The 19,006-nt window shown below is 33.9% G+C and overlaps 1 protein-coding gene across 2 annotated transcripts in view; it reads left to right on the plus strand.

Moving 5' to 3' along the window:
- tcerg1l (transcription elongation regulator 1 like) overlaps window positions 1-18,248 on the plus strand; it is a 93,663-nt gene extending 75,415 nt beyond the window's left edge. For both annotated transcript variants that reach the window (XM_088635045.1, XM_088635046.1), the window contains 6 exons: window positions 9,453-9,607; window positions 11,864-11,933; window positions 13,395-13,527; window positions 15,000-15,089; window positions 15,624-15,742; window positions 17,250-18,248. In XM_088635045.1, the coding sequence (XP_088491171.1) occupies window positions 9,453-9,607; window positions 11,864-11,933; window positions 13,395-13,527; window positions 15,000-15,089; window positions 15,624-15,742; window positions 17,250-17,406 (724 nt within the window). In that variant the 3' untranslated portion in view covers window positions 17,407-18,248. The remainder of the gene's footprint in view (window positions 1-9,452; window positions 9,608-11,863; window positions 11,934-13,394; window positions 13,528-14,999; window positions 15,090-15,623; window positions 15,743-17,249) is intronic.
- Window positions 18,249-19,006: the final 758 nt, after the last annotated feature.

The raw sequence follows: 19,006 nt of genomic DNA on the forward strand, positions 1-19,006 counted from the left end.
ATATTGTCAAACAAATGTAATTAGTAGGGAGAAAATGTTATTTAAATGTTTTCTTTGAAAAATATACATGCAAGACTTAAAAAAGAAAATTTGGTACTACCTCCATAGTTTGACTTCTTACTAAAAGACACCTGTTCATGATAAGATAGTAATTGATGAGTAAATGTGCCCAGCACTGAAGCCTTGACGTTTCTTTTTAATTAGAATGCATACAAAATTGATGTTATCAGTAATCAGCAAAGGTCAGAACTGTCACAATTTATTGTAGGACAGTGGTCATGCAATCCTAGTTGCTGGGTTATAAGGCAAGTTTGTGCCATCTGGTCTTGCATCCAATAATAAACAAGCAAGTCTATTGTGTGGGAGTATCTCATTGTTCTGAATGTCATTTCTGAGATAAGACATACAAAGGAGGTCTTGGCTCATGTACTGATGCTACCATTTACCCTGAATGTCAAAAGCTGCACCCTTGGGTTTGGATATTCTGGAGCTGATCTATCACATACCCTTCCTGCCAAAAAAATATTCTAAAATATTTGATAAATATAACTTCCTAAAGTATTCAAGCAATAACTATTAATGCATTCACATCTGAAAAAAATATTTTAAAAGAAGGAACTCGGAAATACAGTTTAATACACTACAATGATGCTTGTCCTATAGTGAGCTGCAAGATGCATGTGTTCAATTAAAGTACAGGGTCTAATGTTTGCTCAAGTTCTTGAGATATCCAGATTTGCATGATCAAAGTAATAAAACATGGCCATATACTGTATACAGTATATACTGTACATTAATAAAAGTCAGCTTCCGCAGTAGCTAATTAATCCTCCATTGTCTTTAAATAATAAATTTTAATTATAATTCTTCAGATAGTATGAGAGATTTCCCTATAGTACAAGTAGTGCCACCAGGGGAAATTCCCACAACTAAGATTTAGCTGGGAGATGAGATATATCTTTGTCTTTGGTACACTTTTTTTGTAAACAGTTGAAGACCTGTTTCTTTTGCCTTTAGTTCTCCTCTCAACTTACACAATACTCAGAACATCCACACTTTTCTCAATTCCTTAGTTCAAAACCTTTTCTGTATTTAAGGGCTTGACATGTTCTTTCTGAAATAATTTTGTACTTCTACAGAATCAGAAAGTTCTGATAGACACCCAAGAGCTAAAGCTGTTCTGTGATGAGATTCTGTGGAAGATTGAACAAACTGGTAGTTTGTGAAGCTTCTTAAAAAAAGAGTTAATCCTTTTCCTCAGCTGTACTGCATTACCTCTGACACAGTTTACAACTTTCTGAGAATATGGTTACCAAAATTCCATATTCAAATCTCATGTGCTACTGTACGTCAGAATCATACAGTAGCTTAAAGCTTATCCAAAACCTGTCCAAGAGACAGAGCTGATCATATCCTCCCTCCAAGCTAAGCCCAAAGGGGAATGTTTCAGCTGCCATGGGACAATGCATTTTGAAAAAAAGCAGCAATACTATGGAGTGTTCTCACCTAAAGTATCGCGGTGAAGATACAGGGATACAGATCCAAAATGATACGACCAGAAACTGGAAGAGTAGAACACTATTAGTTATCATGACAATACCAATAGCTTACTTCACTGGGACCTTATCACTTATACAGCATTTTTTTAATGAGATGGAATTTTGCATCCTAGGAATAGCACTTGGTGATCTACTCCCAACATTCTTGATTGGTGAAAAGAACCCACTTTAAGTCGGTAAAACACCAATTCTGCCTCAGGGGTCCAATTATCAAAGTTGGGAGCAGAATTTTTTTGAGGTCTATAACCAGATCTGCATACATTACAAAACCAAGCCTAAATAGTAGTAGTGACCGATAAGTCCAAAGAAGGCCTGTTTTTATGAGTGGTCAGGGTCAGTCCTTAATGGCTGCAGCCTCATCTAACTGGGGTCTAAATATTAATTTGGTAGCAAACCCCATTCTACTTTTAATGGGGTTTACCATCAGCCCCACTACTGTAGCTTCCAGTTAGGTGGAGTTATTTTGTGTCAGAATGAAAGATTTTAAGTTATTTCAAGGTCTCTTGTGTCTCAAGCAAACCAAATGGTAATACCATAGAATGAAAAAAACAATTGGGTAGACAAATGCTGTCTTGCCTTTGGAGGTCTCAGCAAGGCATGCCTGCCAGTACATTTTAGCAAAGGTCAAGGGTAGTAAGAAATTTGCATTCTCCTGCCTGGTAATCAATTACTTCTGGGCATTTTGTAGGCATCAGATTGTTTGACCTAATGTCTAGTTGCATAGCAACCTATCTCCGGGGGGGATGGTGGTTGGGCAGGAAGACCATGGTACTACTCCCATGTTTTTGCATATCTGATGAGTGTACACCAGGTCATAGGACACATCCATGATTCTTAACTTCAAACAGGATGTTAAGTCTTGTGGGGAAATCAAGGTCATAATTTAAGGCATCAGGATTGTTTTTCCATTCCTTTGGAACTGTGGTTCTCATCTACACACTCAGTGTAAAATAAAATGCCCAACTCCACATTCTTATTCTTATACATTACACAATTGGAATTTGAGTCCTCCTGCTTCTTTTTCACAGGTGAGAGTAATCCTCATCCTTCATCCTGGACAAAGCAGCTATCAGACATTTTCTGGGACACGTCTGGGAGCTATAAACATGTACTGTATGAATTTGTTTGTTAGGATCACTATCAGATGCTGTAAGAAGTGTCAAGGAGGAGGCTCCTCAAATACATCGCTAGAAACTAGGATTTTGACTGTCGCAGAAGAGTTTCTCGGGCTATAACAATTTTTGAGCAAGGTGCATCAGGCCAGAGTTCAGACAGGGCTTTGTACAGTCCCACGTATTCCCACCTTGTGCCTACAGATTTCAGGTTATACACACCCAAGATAAAAGCTCTTACTTTTTTATCAATTAATCAATACTACAACACTTCTAAGATGCTTAGGTACAGTATTTGCTAAATTCTAGAACCATCCAGTACTTCACCTAAAACAACCTTTTTTTTTTTTTTTTTTTTTTTTGAGAACCCTATTGCTATAGTATACTACTACCTGTACATACTGAGACTAAAAAGGCTCTGGCAGAATTGCATCTTTTAAAGAGGAGCTCCAGTCCCTCAGCTGTTCTACATTACCTTTGATTCAGCCTACAGGCTGAATCCCTCCTGAGAATGCAGGTACTTAACATTCCACAGTCAGGTGCTCATCTGCTGCCCCAGATCACAGCTGAAAACCTGACTCCCTTCTCCCTCTAGTGAATGCTTAGGGGAACTACACTCTTGGTTTTGGTTATTCTTGAGACAGAACAACACTTCTTGTCAATGGTACAAATGACCATTCTCCTTTTGAACCTTAACTGTATAATAAAATAAAAAAAATAAATATTCATGTTGATGACAAACATTGAGGGACACTGAGAATGGTCTGTCCTCTCCTCACTGAATAGGTGAAATGTATATACTGAACAAAGAAGCCTTTAGGGCCAAATTCAGTTAAAAATGACATAATGTTTGGTGTACCCTAAAGAATTCTACTTGAGGGAATAGAGTGGTAGACGATGCTTCTGACAGTGCTTGCAGATTTGAATACATTTGTATTTCATTTGCTTTTCTAATTTTGCTATGTTTTTCTATCATATTACTGAGCAACAGAGCCATCTGTTTTGTTAGTTTCTTTGTGAACTTCACAGATAATTGCTCTTGGTAGTTAGCTCCATGGAATTATTGGTTCTAAACAAGATGTGAATGTGCTTACTGTTTTATGCCATGTGAACTTGGAAGTATACACTTACACACTACCTAAAATAATTTAGATAAATGTTTTGTACCTCCTTTAACACCTGTCACTGAGCACAGCATAACTGGTTCTAAAGATAACATTGTTTCTTGGACCCACCAGGATTCTGCAATTTGAAAACAACCATCGTGTAAGTTTTCCACAGGCTTTTCTGTCCTGAAGAGATAACTTATATTTGTGAAATTTAAAACAGCGAGGAATACATAACACACTTAAATAATATACTATGAATCAATACATTTTTGCCAGTAGTGTCTTAACCAGTATGCAGTGTTTACACTTGTAATTGCATAATATTTAAAGGTCTATGAATGTACTTAGCTTTTGTCTTTCTGGTTTATTAAAACAATGTATACATTTTTTAAGGTGATCTGATATAATAATAAGCACATAATCAGTATCTATTGTAAAACCAGAAAAAACATTATAGGACAATATACTGTTGTATCTCTAACAATACAATTATTTTCATTTACTTGTTGTTGAGGCAATGAGTTTCTTTATTGAATTTTGAAACATATTATACTGTATATTGACAACACTCCTAGGAGAAAAAAAGTTTTATATTTTATTATACCAGCATGCATTTTAGGTTACACTTAAAAGAGATTGAGGAGAGGTGGATAGAAGATAAATCTTTGTTATTCAAGTCAAACTGACAATTGTTCTAAGACTTGCAATTGTAAAATTGCCGGCTTAACCTGTGTTTTGTTTATGTTAGGTTATCAGTAAGCCCTGGGTTAAAAAAAACAAACCATAACTTTTCCCCTAGGATGAGGAATATATTGTATTGCAAATGAAAAAAGGCCAGCAATGTGTAATGTGAAAAAACTAATTCTAAATTAAATGTCACAAATCTTTAGCTGTGGAAAAAATGAAGAGTCACAGTGAATGATTAGTGATACTCATATAAAACCAGTGAATGCACTAGAGGGTTCAGAATGAGTCATGTTAAGTATAAATGTGCCATGTACTTTATAAGTAAGGTTCTAAAACTCAAATTATTTTTTTCTTTTGCAAATATGAAAAAGGCTTTACTGATAAATGACATAAATCATCATGGTGAAAACATCATGCTTGGGAAAGGTAAAATAGTTTTGAGACCATCTAAATGCCAGAAGGCTAAATGCACACTGTTTGCAGTCATCAAGATATCTTCTTAGAAAGTCCAATTCCATTTTTAATTAAGTTAATATTATATCTGAATTTTTACTAGACTCTGCTTCACATTTCTCCCTTAAATATTATTAAATTATACATGAAAGACAAATTGCAAAATGTATGCTGCATTCATACTCTATTCCCTGAGATACTCATCCACTCATGATATTTTCAAATTAATGTAAATTAAAAAAAATAAAACTCAAAATATATTTAAAATAAAAACAAAGTTATGCAATTTCTAGATGGGGTCCCTTAGGTGTCATATATGTTTGTGGCTCTGCATAGACTACCACTGGAATACAGTTTTACTTGTTCAACCCAGACTGATGTTGTGTGAGAGAGAGCTCTGTCCTTAGAGGACATTAGCTATAAATGAGAAAAAAAATCGTATTCTGTTTTAAATGCACTCACTCCCCTTTTCCATTTGTTTTCTCTGGTTCATGTGTCTCTGTTGATTCTGTTGATCAATGTGTTGACTTGTGTTGATGAGGTCCTCTCCATTTAAGAATAAAGATTTTTTTATCCTATAAGCGTAAGGCAGTTCTTCATGCCCAGAGCTGTATCTGGTATTTATTCTCTAGATTGATTCTTGAGCAGCAATAGTTTTTATAATATGGGACAAAATTAACAAACAGTTAACAAAATTGTATACAGTAGGTCTTACTACTGTGTTGTACAATTTTAATATGTTTTGATTTAAACTATACACTTTTAACTACAGTATATATATTCCAACATTTTGTCTGGAAAGGTTTTTGTTGCAGATTCTATAGTGTTTGCTAATTCACCAGTTTTGGTATCATCTGAGAATATGATTAAGTTTTGAGTTTTGCTGAACCTAGTTTTGCAGTTTCATCAAGATCCTTTAAGGTATCTTAATATCCCTAATCATATGCCTTATAGTCATTATTTCTATTGTTTGTTAAAAAAATCAATAATTTTGATAATTTTGTTAAACATGATTTACTTATTCTGAAATCATGATGACTTCCCCCTAGAATATAATTGCCGTATACTGTGTATGCTTTTCTAGGCAGTGTCCTAATTGTCACACCACACCCTAAGCCCTTCCTCCATGTCTGCACTTCTGTGACATAGTGCAAGTCTGGACTTCAAGTGCGCACCGTTATAAAAAGCGTAATGGGACACCCTCTCGTGCTGTCACATTGCTGGTCACACAAGTCAAAATGCTTCTTTTCAGTGGCAAAGTTGGCAGATACTGTATTTTTTTTCATTCTCCGCTTTGATGAATTGATGAAATTGAATGTCATCTCATCTATCCCTGCACAAAAGTAGTGATACTATGAGCAGGCTCAACTCAAAACAGGCGTAGTAAACTAAGGAAAACTTGGCACTGTTTATTCAAAGCTTTGTACTGCTAAGTACATTCCATATTGTCTGTTCCAGTAATAAAATGACAGTAATAGGAACATAACGTGTTCATTCATTCCTGTTCATTCAAAGTAAACTAAAAAACATATACCTGGCAATATCTCAAAGCTTTGAACTACTAAATATGTGTACTATTATATATTTTGTGTACAACATACACCGCAGGTAAACAGATATTAATCAGACAAAATGGGGTGACGAAATAAAAGCTTTATATCAAAACTTTGTACCTAGAATACATACAGTATGAATCATAAGTAGCCTAATGAGATTTTGTTCTATATAAAATATTATGAGTTTTAAAACTGTTAAAAGGTTTATTTTAACTGACACGTGAATATTTTATTCTCCATGGCAACTTCTCTCATCTTTGATAAGCTTGAACATGAAATGTTACCATTCCACAAAGAATTGGGGGTAATTCCCTTCAGAAGAGAAATGTTACTCACTTGCAATTCCACTGTACACTGGAGACAACTGTTGTCATCCTGAAGCTCAAAGTCCATGAGCAAAGGGCCAATGGGTCCTTTAGTGGATAAGTCCTCTTGCAGTATGATGTGGTTACAACACTACTCCTCTGAAAGTGGTAACAAAAGAAAACTGATTCTCCCCTGTTCTCAGTAGTAACTGAGAGGCATCAAGAAGGGAAATTAATATTACCTAACTAACCTTGGAGGAGGTTTAAGTTAGTTAGGATTGTATAACAATAGGGGCTGAATCGAAGAGCTATAGCATGCCGAGGTGGGGTAAGATATTGATACTTGAGTCCGGGAATCCAAGAGAAAAGAGTTTAGAAATACAAATGAGTATTTGGATTGTTTTGGTGGAGTAAGATGGGTAACAAAGAAACCTTTTATGGTTTATCATTGAAGATATTCAGAGTCCGGACCTCAGTAACTAGCTAAGAGTGTTCTTAGGAGGTTAAACAGACATGACATTATATAATATTGGAGGAGATTCACACAAAGTAAGGTTCCTGGTTAGAAATATCCAGGGTATTACAGGAAGTGGGGTATCCGGTACTGAAGAACACATGCATTAGAAAGAGAGAGGCTTTAGGTTTCAGTCTCTCCATAACTGCGTAATGATATGACTGTGGGAAGATTAAGTTTGGTAACAGAAAAGCCATACAATCACCTGTCAAATTATGTGAAAAACAGCTTTGACACAGCTGCTAAGTTATGATGGATAATATCCCTTGTTTCCTTAACCTTAACTGATAGTATACCCCACATTACCTGGAGATCTGTTTATGCGTCTTACAAATACATGTACAGTAACACTTCTATGCTAATAATATTTAAAGTTTTGTCTTTGCTCATCATGAGGCAAGTTGTCAATTTCTCCATGGGGAACACCAGAGTGAAGTATTAATTTTTTATATAGCCATGTCTCCTTCCTTGTCTAAATGTTTTTGTAACAATCTTACACTTATTAACTCTTATTTTGCTGTGTAATACTGAAAACAAATAGTAAGATGACATATATACTGTATATATAAGTTCAGGTGGGTGGCTGCGTCAGCATGTGTAGGCTGCAAAGGAACAAGTAATAGGTTTATTCCATGCTGAAAAAAAGGGAGAAAGAAAACACATCGTTTCAGCTGTGAAGCCTTCTTCAGGTGTGAGAAAGACAAGGCAGTAAGCAAAGGTAATGTAGTTGGAGAACAAAAGCTGGGAGAGAGGAGGAGCGAGAGGCGGGAGCAGGGGACAGAAAGAGAGGCCAATCAAGAGGTGTGGAGTCAGAATAGGTGTAGAGAGGTGTGAAATGAAACCTTCAATGAATTGAGAGAATTTAGAAGAAAAGAAGTCTGTTGTTAAGAGAAGGGGAAGGTGTGATCCTAGTTGCAGGATAATTTTTGTTTCTGTAGTCTTTCTGATGTATGAGTTTGGAAAACCGTCTTTGAGAACACAGATTGAGATTAGAGTGGTCGTGGCCGTCAGAGGTGAAATGGGAAACAATGGGCTTGGAGAGATCTTTAATCTTCACAGCCCTAACATGTTCTCTGAAGCGGTCTCCGAGTCTCCTTCCCGTTTCTTCAACGTAGATGGCTGGGCATTTACTGCAAGAGGTACAGTAAATAAGGATGCTGAAGGTACAAGATGCCATCTCGGTGATCCGGAATTGTCCTGAGGGGCCTTGAATGAGTGTGGTGTTAGATGTGTACTTGCAGGTGATACAGCGAGCTCTGTTGCAAGGGAAAGTGCCTGCTGTGGAGGGTTGCTGAGGGCGGTCAAGGGAGCTGTGAACAAGAAGGTTATCCAGATTAGGTGGTCGGCGATATGAGATGATGGGGCGGTCAGAAAAGAGGGCCCCAATGGATGGATCATCCTGTAGGATGGAAATATATACTGTATACAGCATATATATATATATATTTATTTATTTATATAATAACTGCATTGTTTTTCTAGTAATATACTATTGGTTGGAAATGGAAATATTTATGACACTTCATAAGATCTACAAAGCTGAACCATGGCTGTCAAAACATTTTTACTTGAAAATTGGTAATTATGTTTAACACTCTTCTTCGCTGTAGGTAAAACCAGTCATAGTTATACCCTTCTAATCACTTCCATATTAGGTTATCCTTTTGGTAAATTTTATCTTCACAATAAACACTTTTAGATGTTTCTTTTTCATAGTCTTTTTATTTTTCACCCCAAAGAAAAATATTTTTTATAAATGTGTTCTACATAGATCGACTCATTGCATCTATGACAACTGACTGTGGCCATTCTCAGAATCTAACATCTCACATTAGCTATGCATACTTACAAACTTACAGCATTGCAGAAGATTGCGACTGCTGTCAGCTGTATACTCACCCATGGGCAAGTCTATTGTACATCTGTGTGATGTTTTCCAAAACTTTTCTTCACTCTAGTCAATCTGAATTGACAAGAATGAAGAACAAACTATATTTTCTAGTAGCAAGTATTAAGATTGATCCCCTGAATAGTACGTGTTTTAGTTCTGCATGTGCTTTATTACACTGGTATACTGTATTTCGATTAGCAACTCACTATTGGAAGATCTAATGTGCTTCCATCATCACAGTTTTGTGTTTTTTATACTGTATATAGGTGTGTTGTCTGGACTGGAGATGACCGAGTCTTCTTCTTTAATCCCACAATGCAACTGTCTGTATGGGAGAAGCCTATGGACTTAAAAGGTCGTGGAGATCTCAACAAAATTATTGAAGATCCCCCACACAAACGTAAAAAGGAATCACTATCAAGTAAGACAGATCCTGAGTCAGTTAGACTTTATTTATCAGGAAGGACATTGGTATTGTGGAATGCAGAAGAATTATCTGGCATATTTCAACTTAGAATATGATGGCCTGATGATCTGATTTTTTATTTCTTTTTGTTGAAAACCTAATACTTTATGAGCAATACCTTTCCAAATGTATGTCAGTGTTAAATATAGTACTAATTTAGATGTATACATTGAAAGTTTCTTATTTAAGTAATTCTGTTTATCAGTAATAGTATGATATGAAAACTAAGCACCAGTTAACATTTTATTCAGATACAAAAAACAGGAAAACAGTGTTTGGCAATTTGGAACAAATGATGTGTTGGCAAATGTTCAAAATGAACTCAGAGAAGGATCTTTCAGACCACGTTCTGTAAAGGACAAAACTTCCAGATACTACATACAGTACTTCACAATTATATACTGTATACAATATATTTAACTCTTTCACAGTATAAACTTGAATCATTCCAGATCATTAACTTGAAGTGGGTAATATCCACTTTTTAATTCATTAGTATATAAAACATTTTGATTATTTTTAAACAGGGCTGTTTTATTTCAAATTGTTTCAACTTTTTAACTAGAGTTCATAAAGATTAGGACTTAATAACTTATTTGGCTTGATAGGCTGTATAAATATTGAAGTACTCTTAATCTTGCTGGGGATTTATTTATCTGCTCTACTGGTTTTCCCTGGAGAATCATTGTTAAATTTGTTTTTTATTGATTTTGTTGTATTCCAATTACTGGCTGATTATATTTAGATGACCTAAAGTATTTGAACTATTCAAACAGAGAGTTTTCCAAAACATTTTCTGTTGAAGGATTCATCTTGCAATGCATGATTCAATAACTTGTGACAGGCTTCATCAAGAATGAACAAGGACAAAGAATGGAAAATAAGTGTTGATAAGAACAAAACAACAGTAACATTATCTCATAGGAGCCAAATACTTAAGGCTTTAGTCTATTTTCTATACACTAGGGGTTATTTGAGATTAAGAATAATGTTGAAGATAAAGTAGACTACTGCATTATCTTTCTAATACTGTACATCCCCAATAGAGGTACGTATTTCAGCTTTTCTAATTCTTTTTTTTCCCTAAATATCCTTCATTTTATGGTTGTTTTAAATAGGTGCCAAAATAAAAATTGAGACTATTACTATTGAGACAGGCTACAGATTCAATGGTGCATTTGAATGTTTGATGGAAATAATGATAAGGTTGTGAAATTAAATATAAGAATTACAGACACAAAATTTAAATTGTAAAGCATACATGTTAATTACAGCTCATTAGCTTATTCTTTTGTTTTTGAATAACTCAAATGTCCATTGTGGTAATGAAATGGATGGAAATAATATTCTAGAGAAAATTATCAAGGGAACAATAAAAAATAAGTTTAACCCCAACACTCAGTTTTAAATCGTTAATTGTTGGGGAAAAATAAAACACATGGCAATTATGTATTAGCCATTTATTTCACAATTGGCTATACTGTAACTCCATTTTATTGTAGTGTGATTTTGGTTTTAGAAACCTTTACCTTTACCTTTCACAGTGGAAAGGCTGACACATTCTATTTCATCCACTCCAACCCTTTCAATAGCACCTTTACATTTATTTCACATGAGGTGATCTTTTCACTTACTGATCTTAAACATAAAATGGTATGAGAACCTGCAATAAGGAATGAGTAAGAACTTCTATCTGTTGTTTATGCAAACAGATAGCTGCCACGTAAACTAGGTAAGCTAAACACCTCAGAGGAATCGTTTAGAAATGGACAGCTCTATTTAATTGACCACACTTTGATCTGCTGGGAGCCTGCATATGAAAGCTACAGTCCTGAATGCAGAAAAATGTGCACGAGGATTTGAATGAGATTTCTATATTTCTAGACATAAGGACCACCACTAAATAAAATAACTATTTACTGAAATAATTCACATGGTTATGAGCAAAAAATGTTCAGAATGTTTTCTGTGTTCTGGAAACAGCACTGAGCCAAAGGAACATATTATGGCAAAGCTCAGAAAGAATTGTTTTTAGTTTTTTTTGTATGATGGACATACTGTATATACTGTATATAATGCATTATATGTACTGTATATACAGTATTTATAAAAAGGTGAAGAACATTTCACTTTATACTTTGTCATTTTTGCCATATTATATTTCATAGTATGTCTTCTTTCTGTTTATGTTTCCCTGTTCAATTGTTTCAGCGGATGAATGCTCTAATTCTCAACCAGATGATGAGAGTGAGGATCACAGTGCAAAAACAAAAAGGAACAAGTATGTAGTTACTTCATTTGCTGGGGTAGCATAACTTATATATAATGTAATGCACAGGAGCCTCTGAACATCAGGTGGAGAAGTAAGAAAGTGCTTCACCAGTTGAATTAAAGGGAGACCAGTTTGTGCAAAGACGGAGTGGAAGACAGAATACCTGGGTTAAAACCATCTTCTTACAAACAGTGCAATGGGATCTTGACAAAATAGACCTCCACCAGCACCACTTAGAGCTGCAGCCTGGATTCTTTAAAAATATCCAATCCAAATACTGGCCATTCCCATCATTGCTTAGTTTCTGAATTCTGACAAAATCAGGCTAAAAGGTTGAAATGCAAGTCCTAACATTTACGATGCTTTAAAACAGGAATACCAAATTCAGGATTTATAGATCTCTTTTATACAGCACCTTGTATAAATAACAACTAAATTGAGTAACTAATGAAATATTCCTTTATTCGTTAAACTCAAAAATTGATTTTTATCACAACTGGAGTATCCAAGATAGTCAAGATAGTACAGTATCTGCATATTTCTTTCTTCCGTGTTGATAGAAACATCATGTACTGTATACCATCTCACAATTAACATATAAAATATTACATTTTCAGTTTTTATTGTTCATTAATGTTTTTTACAGAAATAGGATTATCGTTAAGCATAAATAGTTCACGTACACTTTACAAGCAGTTCATCTAACATCCAAAAGTTTTACAAAATCATCACCTTTTGCAACTGGTCCAATCAAAATCTTATCAGTAATATTATCAGTAATATTTTCCTTAGTGCTTTGTCACTTAGAAAATGTAATTTCTTATTTGCCCTATACTGTACCATACATATTAGAAGAAAGTTTTCAATTTAGAGCAAAGCCTGCTGTTCCAAAGGAGTGAAGCTGTACCCTTGCTGAGTAAAGAAATTTTATGGAGTGTCTCATTTACAGATATAATATGAAACACATATAGTTTACCCTGGAGACTTTCTTAAATGAGTTTAATCCATCATAGCATATTTTACCACCTTTATATTTTCAAAGAATATATAATTAACCTTAGCCCTTGTAGCATTCCAGGATTCTTAGATGAAGTATTTTCTTGGCACTTCAGTTATTATTTACCATCTGCCATCTCAGCTTGATGCCATAACCTCTGATACCTGTCTAAAAATAGGAGCTTGTCAAATAAATGACAAATCCAGCTGCTTTCTCTAGGTTCTGTACTGTGTGTTATATTAGTTTTTTTTTATTTTAAACAAGTCTTCAAATTCTTCATATTGCAAATCTCATTTAGATATAGCCATAAACGATGTAATATCTTGACTGCTATTTTCACTACCTTTTGTATTTACACTAAAATATTTATATGCAAACAAAGATATATTAATATGCAAACAAAGTGTCGATTTTGTAGAATTCTCTCAGTGCCACAATGAAAGTTCCTAATGATGTTTTTCTGTTTTTATAAGAATTGAAGAACCTCCGCAATCTGATCAGGAAAATGATTTAGAAGAGAAGTCTGCCAAAATATCACCTCACCGAACAATTCTTCCTTTAGAAGTACGCATCACTCACTTCAGAGATATGCTTCTAGAAAGAGGGGTAAGGCTATATTCATTGTTTAAAGTATGTATTTTTTATTTTTTATTGGAGATAAAGACTGTATATTCTAGTCATTATTCAACCCACCACATGTTTTGAAGGTGTTAAAGCTGACTATCTTGTAAAGTTGTAATAGTTTAAACATAAGAACAAAGAAGTCACTGCATTGTGCAGTAGATTTGTTTTTGGAAAGCTTTGTTTGTCTAAAATAGTAAATATTTAAATAGTAAGTAATAATCAATGTGTAATTTTTAGAAATGTGTACTGTATGTCAACCCTTAACCATCTTTTACTAAGACTATAAAAAGTATTTTATAATCAGTTTTCTCAAAGACAATTTCTTATGATGTTGTGCCCATAACTGAAAACTGCACATAAGGTCTAACTATGGCATTGCACCATTTCACATTTCTTTGTCATTCTTGGCTGTCTTCAATTGCCTTGTAAATCTAAATGCTTCTATCATTCAAACAATTCATCCCAAGGATTGCAGAATTCATTTTTTTGTAGGATTTCGGTTCATGCTCATTTCAAACTGTGTGAATAAGAAGCCTCCTAGCAGCTTAGTCCTTTTCTCCTACATTAATCTGGGTTTTGTCATGCCTGTATATTTAATTGGGTCTTTTACGATCTCTCCTGGAGCAATGGCCAATGCGAGTGATACTGTATATTACTGTGTTAGCTTGGTATTAAGGGTTTGTGATGGTCTTTTTATCTCAAATACTTCAATGCCCTGTAAACAGTATTTGGAAAAACAAAAACCTTGGTTGGATTATTAGTTTGAGGTAATGCAAAGATGCCAATCATATGTGAGCTGATGTGCATCAAGCAAATTAATCATAATGAAAACAGATTAAAATCTATGGATTTCTTAACTATGAAAGATGCTTGTGGTAACTCGCCCTTCATTGCAACTGAACTCTTCTTCACTCATACTTTATAAATCAACTGTGCAAAACTAATCTGTTATATTTACAATATAAATACATAGTTAATGAAATATTCAAAAATATTTATAAAAATGCTGTAATTCACCATGTAATGAAAACATTACACAGACTGAACAAGGATGTCATTCATTAATTCATTATTGTCAAAAAACGCCCTCTTTGACAGTTACTGTATCATTTGGTTTAAGTAGTATTCAAGCGTTGAAATGACATTGGTCAATGCACCAGATTCAATCCAACATTTCAGAGTTCCAACATGCACTGTGCAAACCATAATGCAACAAAAATGGTGGTCAAATAAGATTTTAATGTCTCACATATGGAAAAAAGAAATGAGACAACTCCATTGTAAGCCACCAGTCATGTTTACATTATAATACGTTCATTTCCAGATATATAGGTATATAATATAATAGATGAGGTAAAGTTATATCTTTTTTACACATTTACTTGACTTATTTTTGATTGATAAAAGTATCAGTTCAGGAAAAAAAAACATAATTTTCCGTTTTTCTATTCTAGGTATCTGCTTTTTCCACTTGGGAAAAGGAATTACATAAAATAGTATTTGATCCTCGCTATCTCCTGCTGGGTTCAGAGGAACGAAAACAGGTACAAAATGAGAGAAAAACATTATTAAAAATGAACCTTTCCCTTGTAATGCTGTTTTTGATTTCAGTGATTTGTAATCCCCATGACTTTTTTTCTCTGATTTATTAATGTCCTGCGAATGTAACCAAGGGTCTAATATCTTATATTCCCACACTGCTTCCTTCAATAATATTTGTTAAATAGTTTACTCAGCTGTCACACTGGGGATGAACATTTTCTGTTTTACCATACTTTTTGTCTATTGAATTTTATCTTACAAGAAACACCTTTCAGGTTTATGCTGTCTTGTTAAGAACAGTCAGCATGATTTCTAGGAATTTGTGTTAATTAGCTCTGGCCATTTAATAACAAAGGAAGCAGATAGATCTGAACAGATTTCTAATTTTGGTTTTGAGTGAAGTCAAAGTACTTATATGGGCTCTTACACTTTAAATATGTATATATATATTGACTTTATGTTCATATATGGAAAGATGCTTAATGGGCACAGGTAGAGAGCTAAATATGTGTCTGTTTTGTACATATGTGTCTTAGGTGTTTGAACAATTTGTTAAAACAAGAATAAAAGAGGAATATAAGGAGAAAAAAAGTAAATTACAGCAGGCCAAAGAGGAATTTCGGAAACTTCTTGAGGAATCAAAAATAACATCCAGGTAAATGAGCAATGTACAATGAAAAATATGTTGATATTCAAGATGTATCATACCTTCGTTAGATTATTTAAATAAAACACTTTTTAAAATGATAGAATTATTTATTTACTTTGCTTACTTCCAGGAGAAATAAAATTATTTGAAATGTGTTATCTGTCATGTAAAAAAAAAAGAAAAAGAAAAATCCAGAAAAGGGAACTTTTTATTTCATCATCTAAATTAATTAAACATGTTCCTTGTCTATCTGTAGATGTACATAGATACTTTAAATATTTGAACATCATTTCATATCCAATAGGTTTTTAATCTACAGTATTTTTTAAATTGCTAACACAAAAAAAGAAACATGATTCGCTAGAATATCAGAAGCAGAAGGAAAAGCCAATAATTAATTTGGCTGGTATTGTTAAAACATGCAATGGTGAGAGATTTTGTAGGATACTGTGAATTGTTTACTGTCAGCTTGAGAGACAGTAGGAATATGCAAGCATAGATTTATTTTCCATTAACAGAAATATCTGCAACATCCATTGATCCTGAGTCATCTGTGTAGCTGTTACCTTGTGATACATGTATTCATTGAGCATATTAATAGTATAGGGTGTCAGTGGGATTGTTTATTAAACCAAAGCAGAATTGTGTGCTGTGGAGCTAGTGATGCAGTGTGATTTTTCCTTTGTTTCTTATCAAGTGAGACACAAGCAGCTAAGACTTAAATGTAGAAATAGCCCCTTCAACTTATTTTCCCACACTATCAATTACCTTTTAAACCAGTCGGGGATAGGCTCTGCATTTATAGTACTACAAATAGGATTACAATAGAACAAAGTCACTCAACCAGTTTTTTTGTGTGCTGTATTATTGTGTTTAACACCAGTTTTGCCAAATGTTTCATTGAATACTTTAAAAAAGAATAAATTATATTATATAAATAATGAATAAATTATATTTTAATTGATTTTATACTTATTTTGTGTCCAATCCTAGAGTCTGGAGGGCCAGTGTGGTTGCAAGTTTCTAGGTATCTTAACAGCAGCAATTCCTAAAGAGCAGTGAGAAGTGGTGACAATAGTCCAATTAAGCCAGTAAGAAATGACTTAGGTCATTAAGGGCTGAGTGGAAAATCTACAGACACGTTGGCCCTCAAGGATCAGTATTGGACAGCTGTGGCCTACATGATTGATTAGATATTTGCTATGAAATATCTATAAAGTCTTGAATGTTCTCAGCCAAAATACAAAATAAATGCAGCACCTCATGTAACAGAACAGATTTCCAGAATGGAAGCAAAATATTCATTCTCTATACTCAAGAATGTCTAGGATTGAGAACAGTGAAGTGAACAGAATTGTTGGATGATAAAAAGTAGAATCAGGAACAAAACTGAACAGATTTCAAATAAAAAAAATTAAATACACTGATCAATATCAGCCACATAAACAATTTAAAAACAAAATGTATCATATGACGTTTGATTTCATGTATCTTGAATTGATTTTCCTTGTAGGTCTACTTTCAAGGACTTTTCTGAGAAGTACGGCAGAGACCACCGTTTCAAGCAAGTACAGAAAAAGAAAGACCAGGAACATTTCTTCAATCAGTTTGTAAATGCTCTGAAAAAACGAGATAAGGAAAATAGACTGAGGCTGAGGAAGATGAGATGAAAAGGCATCGGCTTTGCAATAAACAATTCCAAATACTGTGAAAGGATTGCCGACCACTACATCAGATCGTCTATTTTGTAAAATCCTGATCAATATTCCAGTGTCAATACTGCAGAGGAATCCAATGGAGTACAGTTCTTTCATACTTCTTTAAAATTCCCAATTTTCAGTTTTATAAGGCTAATGTGTGAAGCCGTTCTTATGATATGAAGTAAACAAGTGCTCAGAGATTAAATCTGTTTCATATTGAAGCTCTTTTTAAAAGGTCAGTGTTTTATTCATTCATATCACAGTGAAATCATTTGAATTATGACACCAGTTATGCAAATTGTAATATATACTGATAGACGTTGAAAATGCAAAAAATGAATATTAGAACTAATACCATTTGTTGCATTTTTAATGCCTATCAATAAGTACACATATACTGTATAATCCACTCTAGATTTGGAAGTAAGAAAACCTGTTCATATTTTAAATATCTCTGCAGCATCAATGAGATTCAGCTGAAGGTATTGTATATTGATGGATCTTCAAATGTTGTTGTCTGTAAGTGCATTGTTGTTTAAACAAAATCATAATATTGTGACCAGCTAATATCCATGTTTGGCATTATCTTTGTTGAGTGGATGAAAAAAAAACAGTCATGACAATGGCCATACATGTGCTCAACATCACTATGTGTATATTATATAGAAAGGGATTGTTAAGATTCTAAAAATGGACTTGTAGTATTGTTTTAATTTTGCAGTGGTTGGTTTGTTTGTTCAGCTACCAAGTATGATATAAGTTATTGTTGTCTTTTATCAATAAAATAAGTTTCAATTTATTTTAAATTAAAATGTGAAGTTTTTTGTGGATACTTGCAGTTTGTAAAAATAAAAGCAGTGAATAATCTCCCAAGGACCTTTTGGAACCAAAATATGTTGTGACTTGTACTGTATAACAAACATGGTGATTATTGTATGGGTTCTTATCTAGAATGTTAAGGTACGTTGTGTGCAAACAATCAAGGTTTTCAATAATTCCAGCTTGTTCAAACAATGATTTAGCCTATTATTAATGAAACATTCCTTCACAACTGTCCATGGATGGAATCTTAACTTTAGCATGATAATAATAAAGCATTTCCAGATGATATGAAAAATGTGAAAATAACTAAGGATGTGTGCAAACTGTAATAGAACTACAGTAAGGTTTGCTTTCACTGATCATTGAATATTGAACATTGATCTGGGCAAGGGATGATCTTATTCAGGTTACAACATTTACATCTAGCTCACATGTAAAGTAAAAAACACAGCCAATGTTTTTTTGATGTCTTATATTTTCTTATAAAGTTTAATATAAATTCAGTAAGGGGAGTTCCGTTTCAATATCAGTACAATTTTAAAGCAGAGTATAAACTGCTTAGTGCAGAGAATGACTGCGGTGGTCAGATTGATGAAAAACCACATGGTACACAGTTCATTTCACTGTATTCATTAGGCTGTAATAGTGTGCTGAAAGGTTTGAATGAAGCTGCCAATCGGGATTACTCTAAGGGCATTTGGGCACAGTACATGTACCATAAATGACAAAAAACTCAACCTTTTAATTA

The sequence above is a fragment of the Lepisosteus platostomus genome, chromosome 6 (assembly GCF_059453375.1).
Source record: "Lepisosteus platostomus isolate fLepPlt1 chromosome 6, fLepPlt1.hap1, whole genome shotgun sequence".
NCBI classification, from domain to species: domain Eukaryota; kingdom Metazoa; phylum Chordata; class Actinopteri; order Semionotiformes; family Lepisosteidae; genus Lepisosteus; species Lepisosteus platostomus.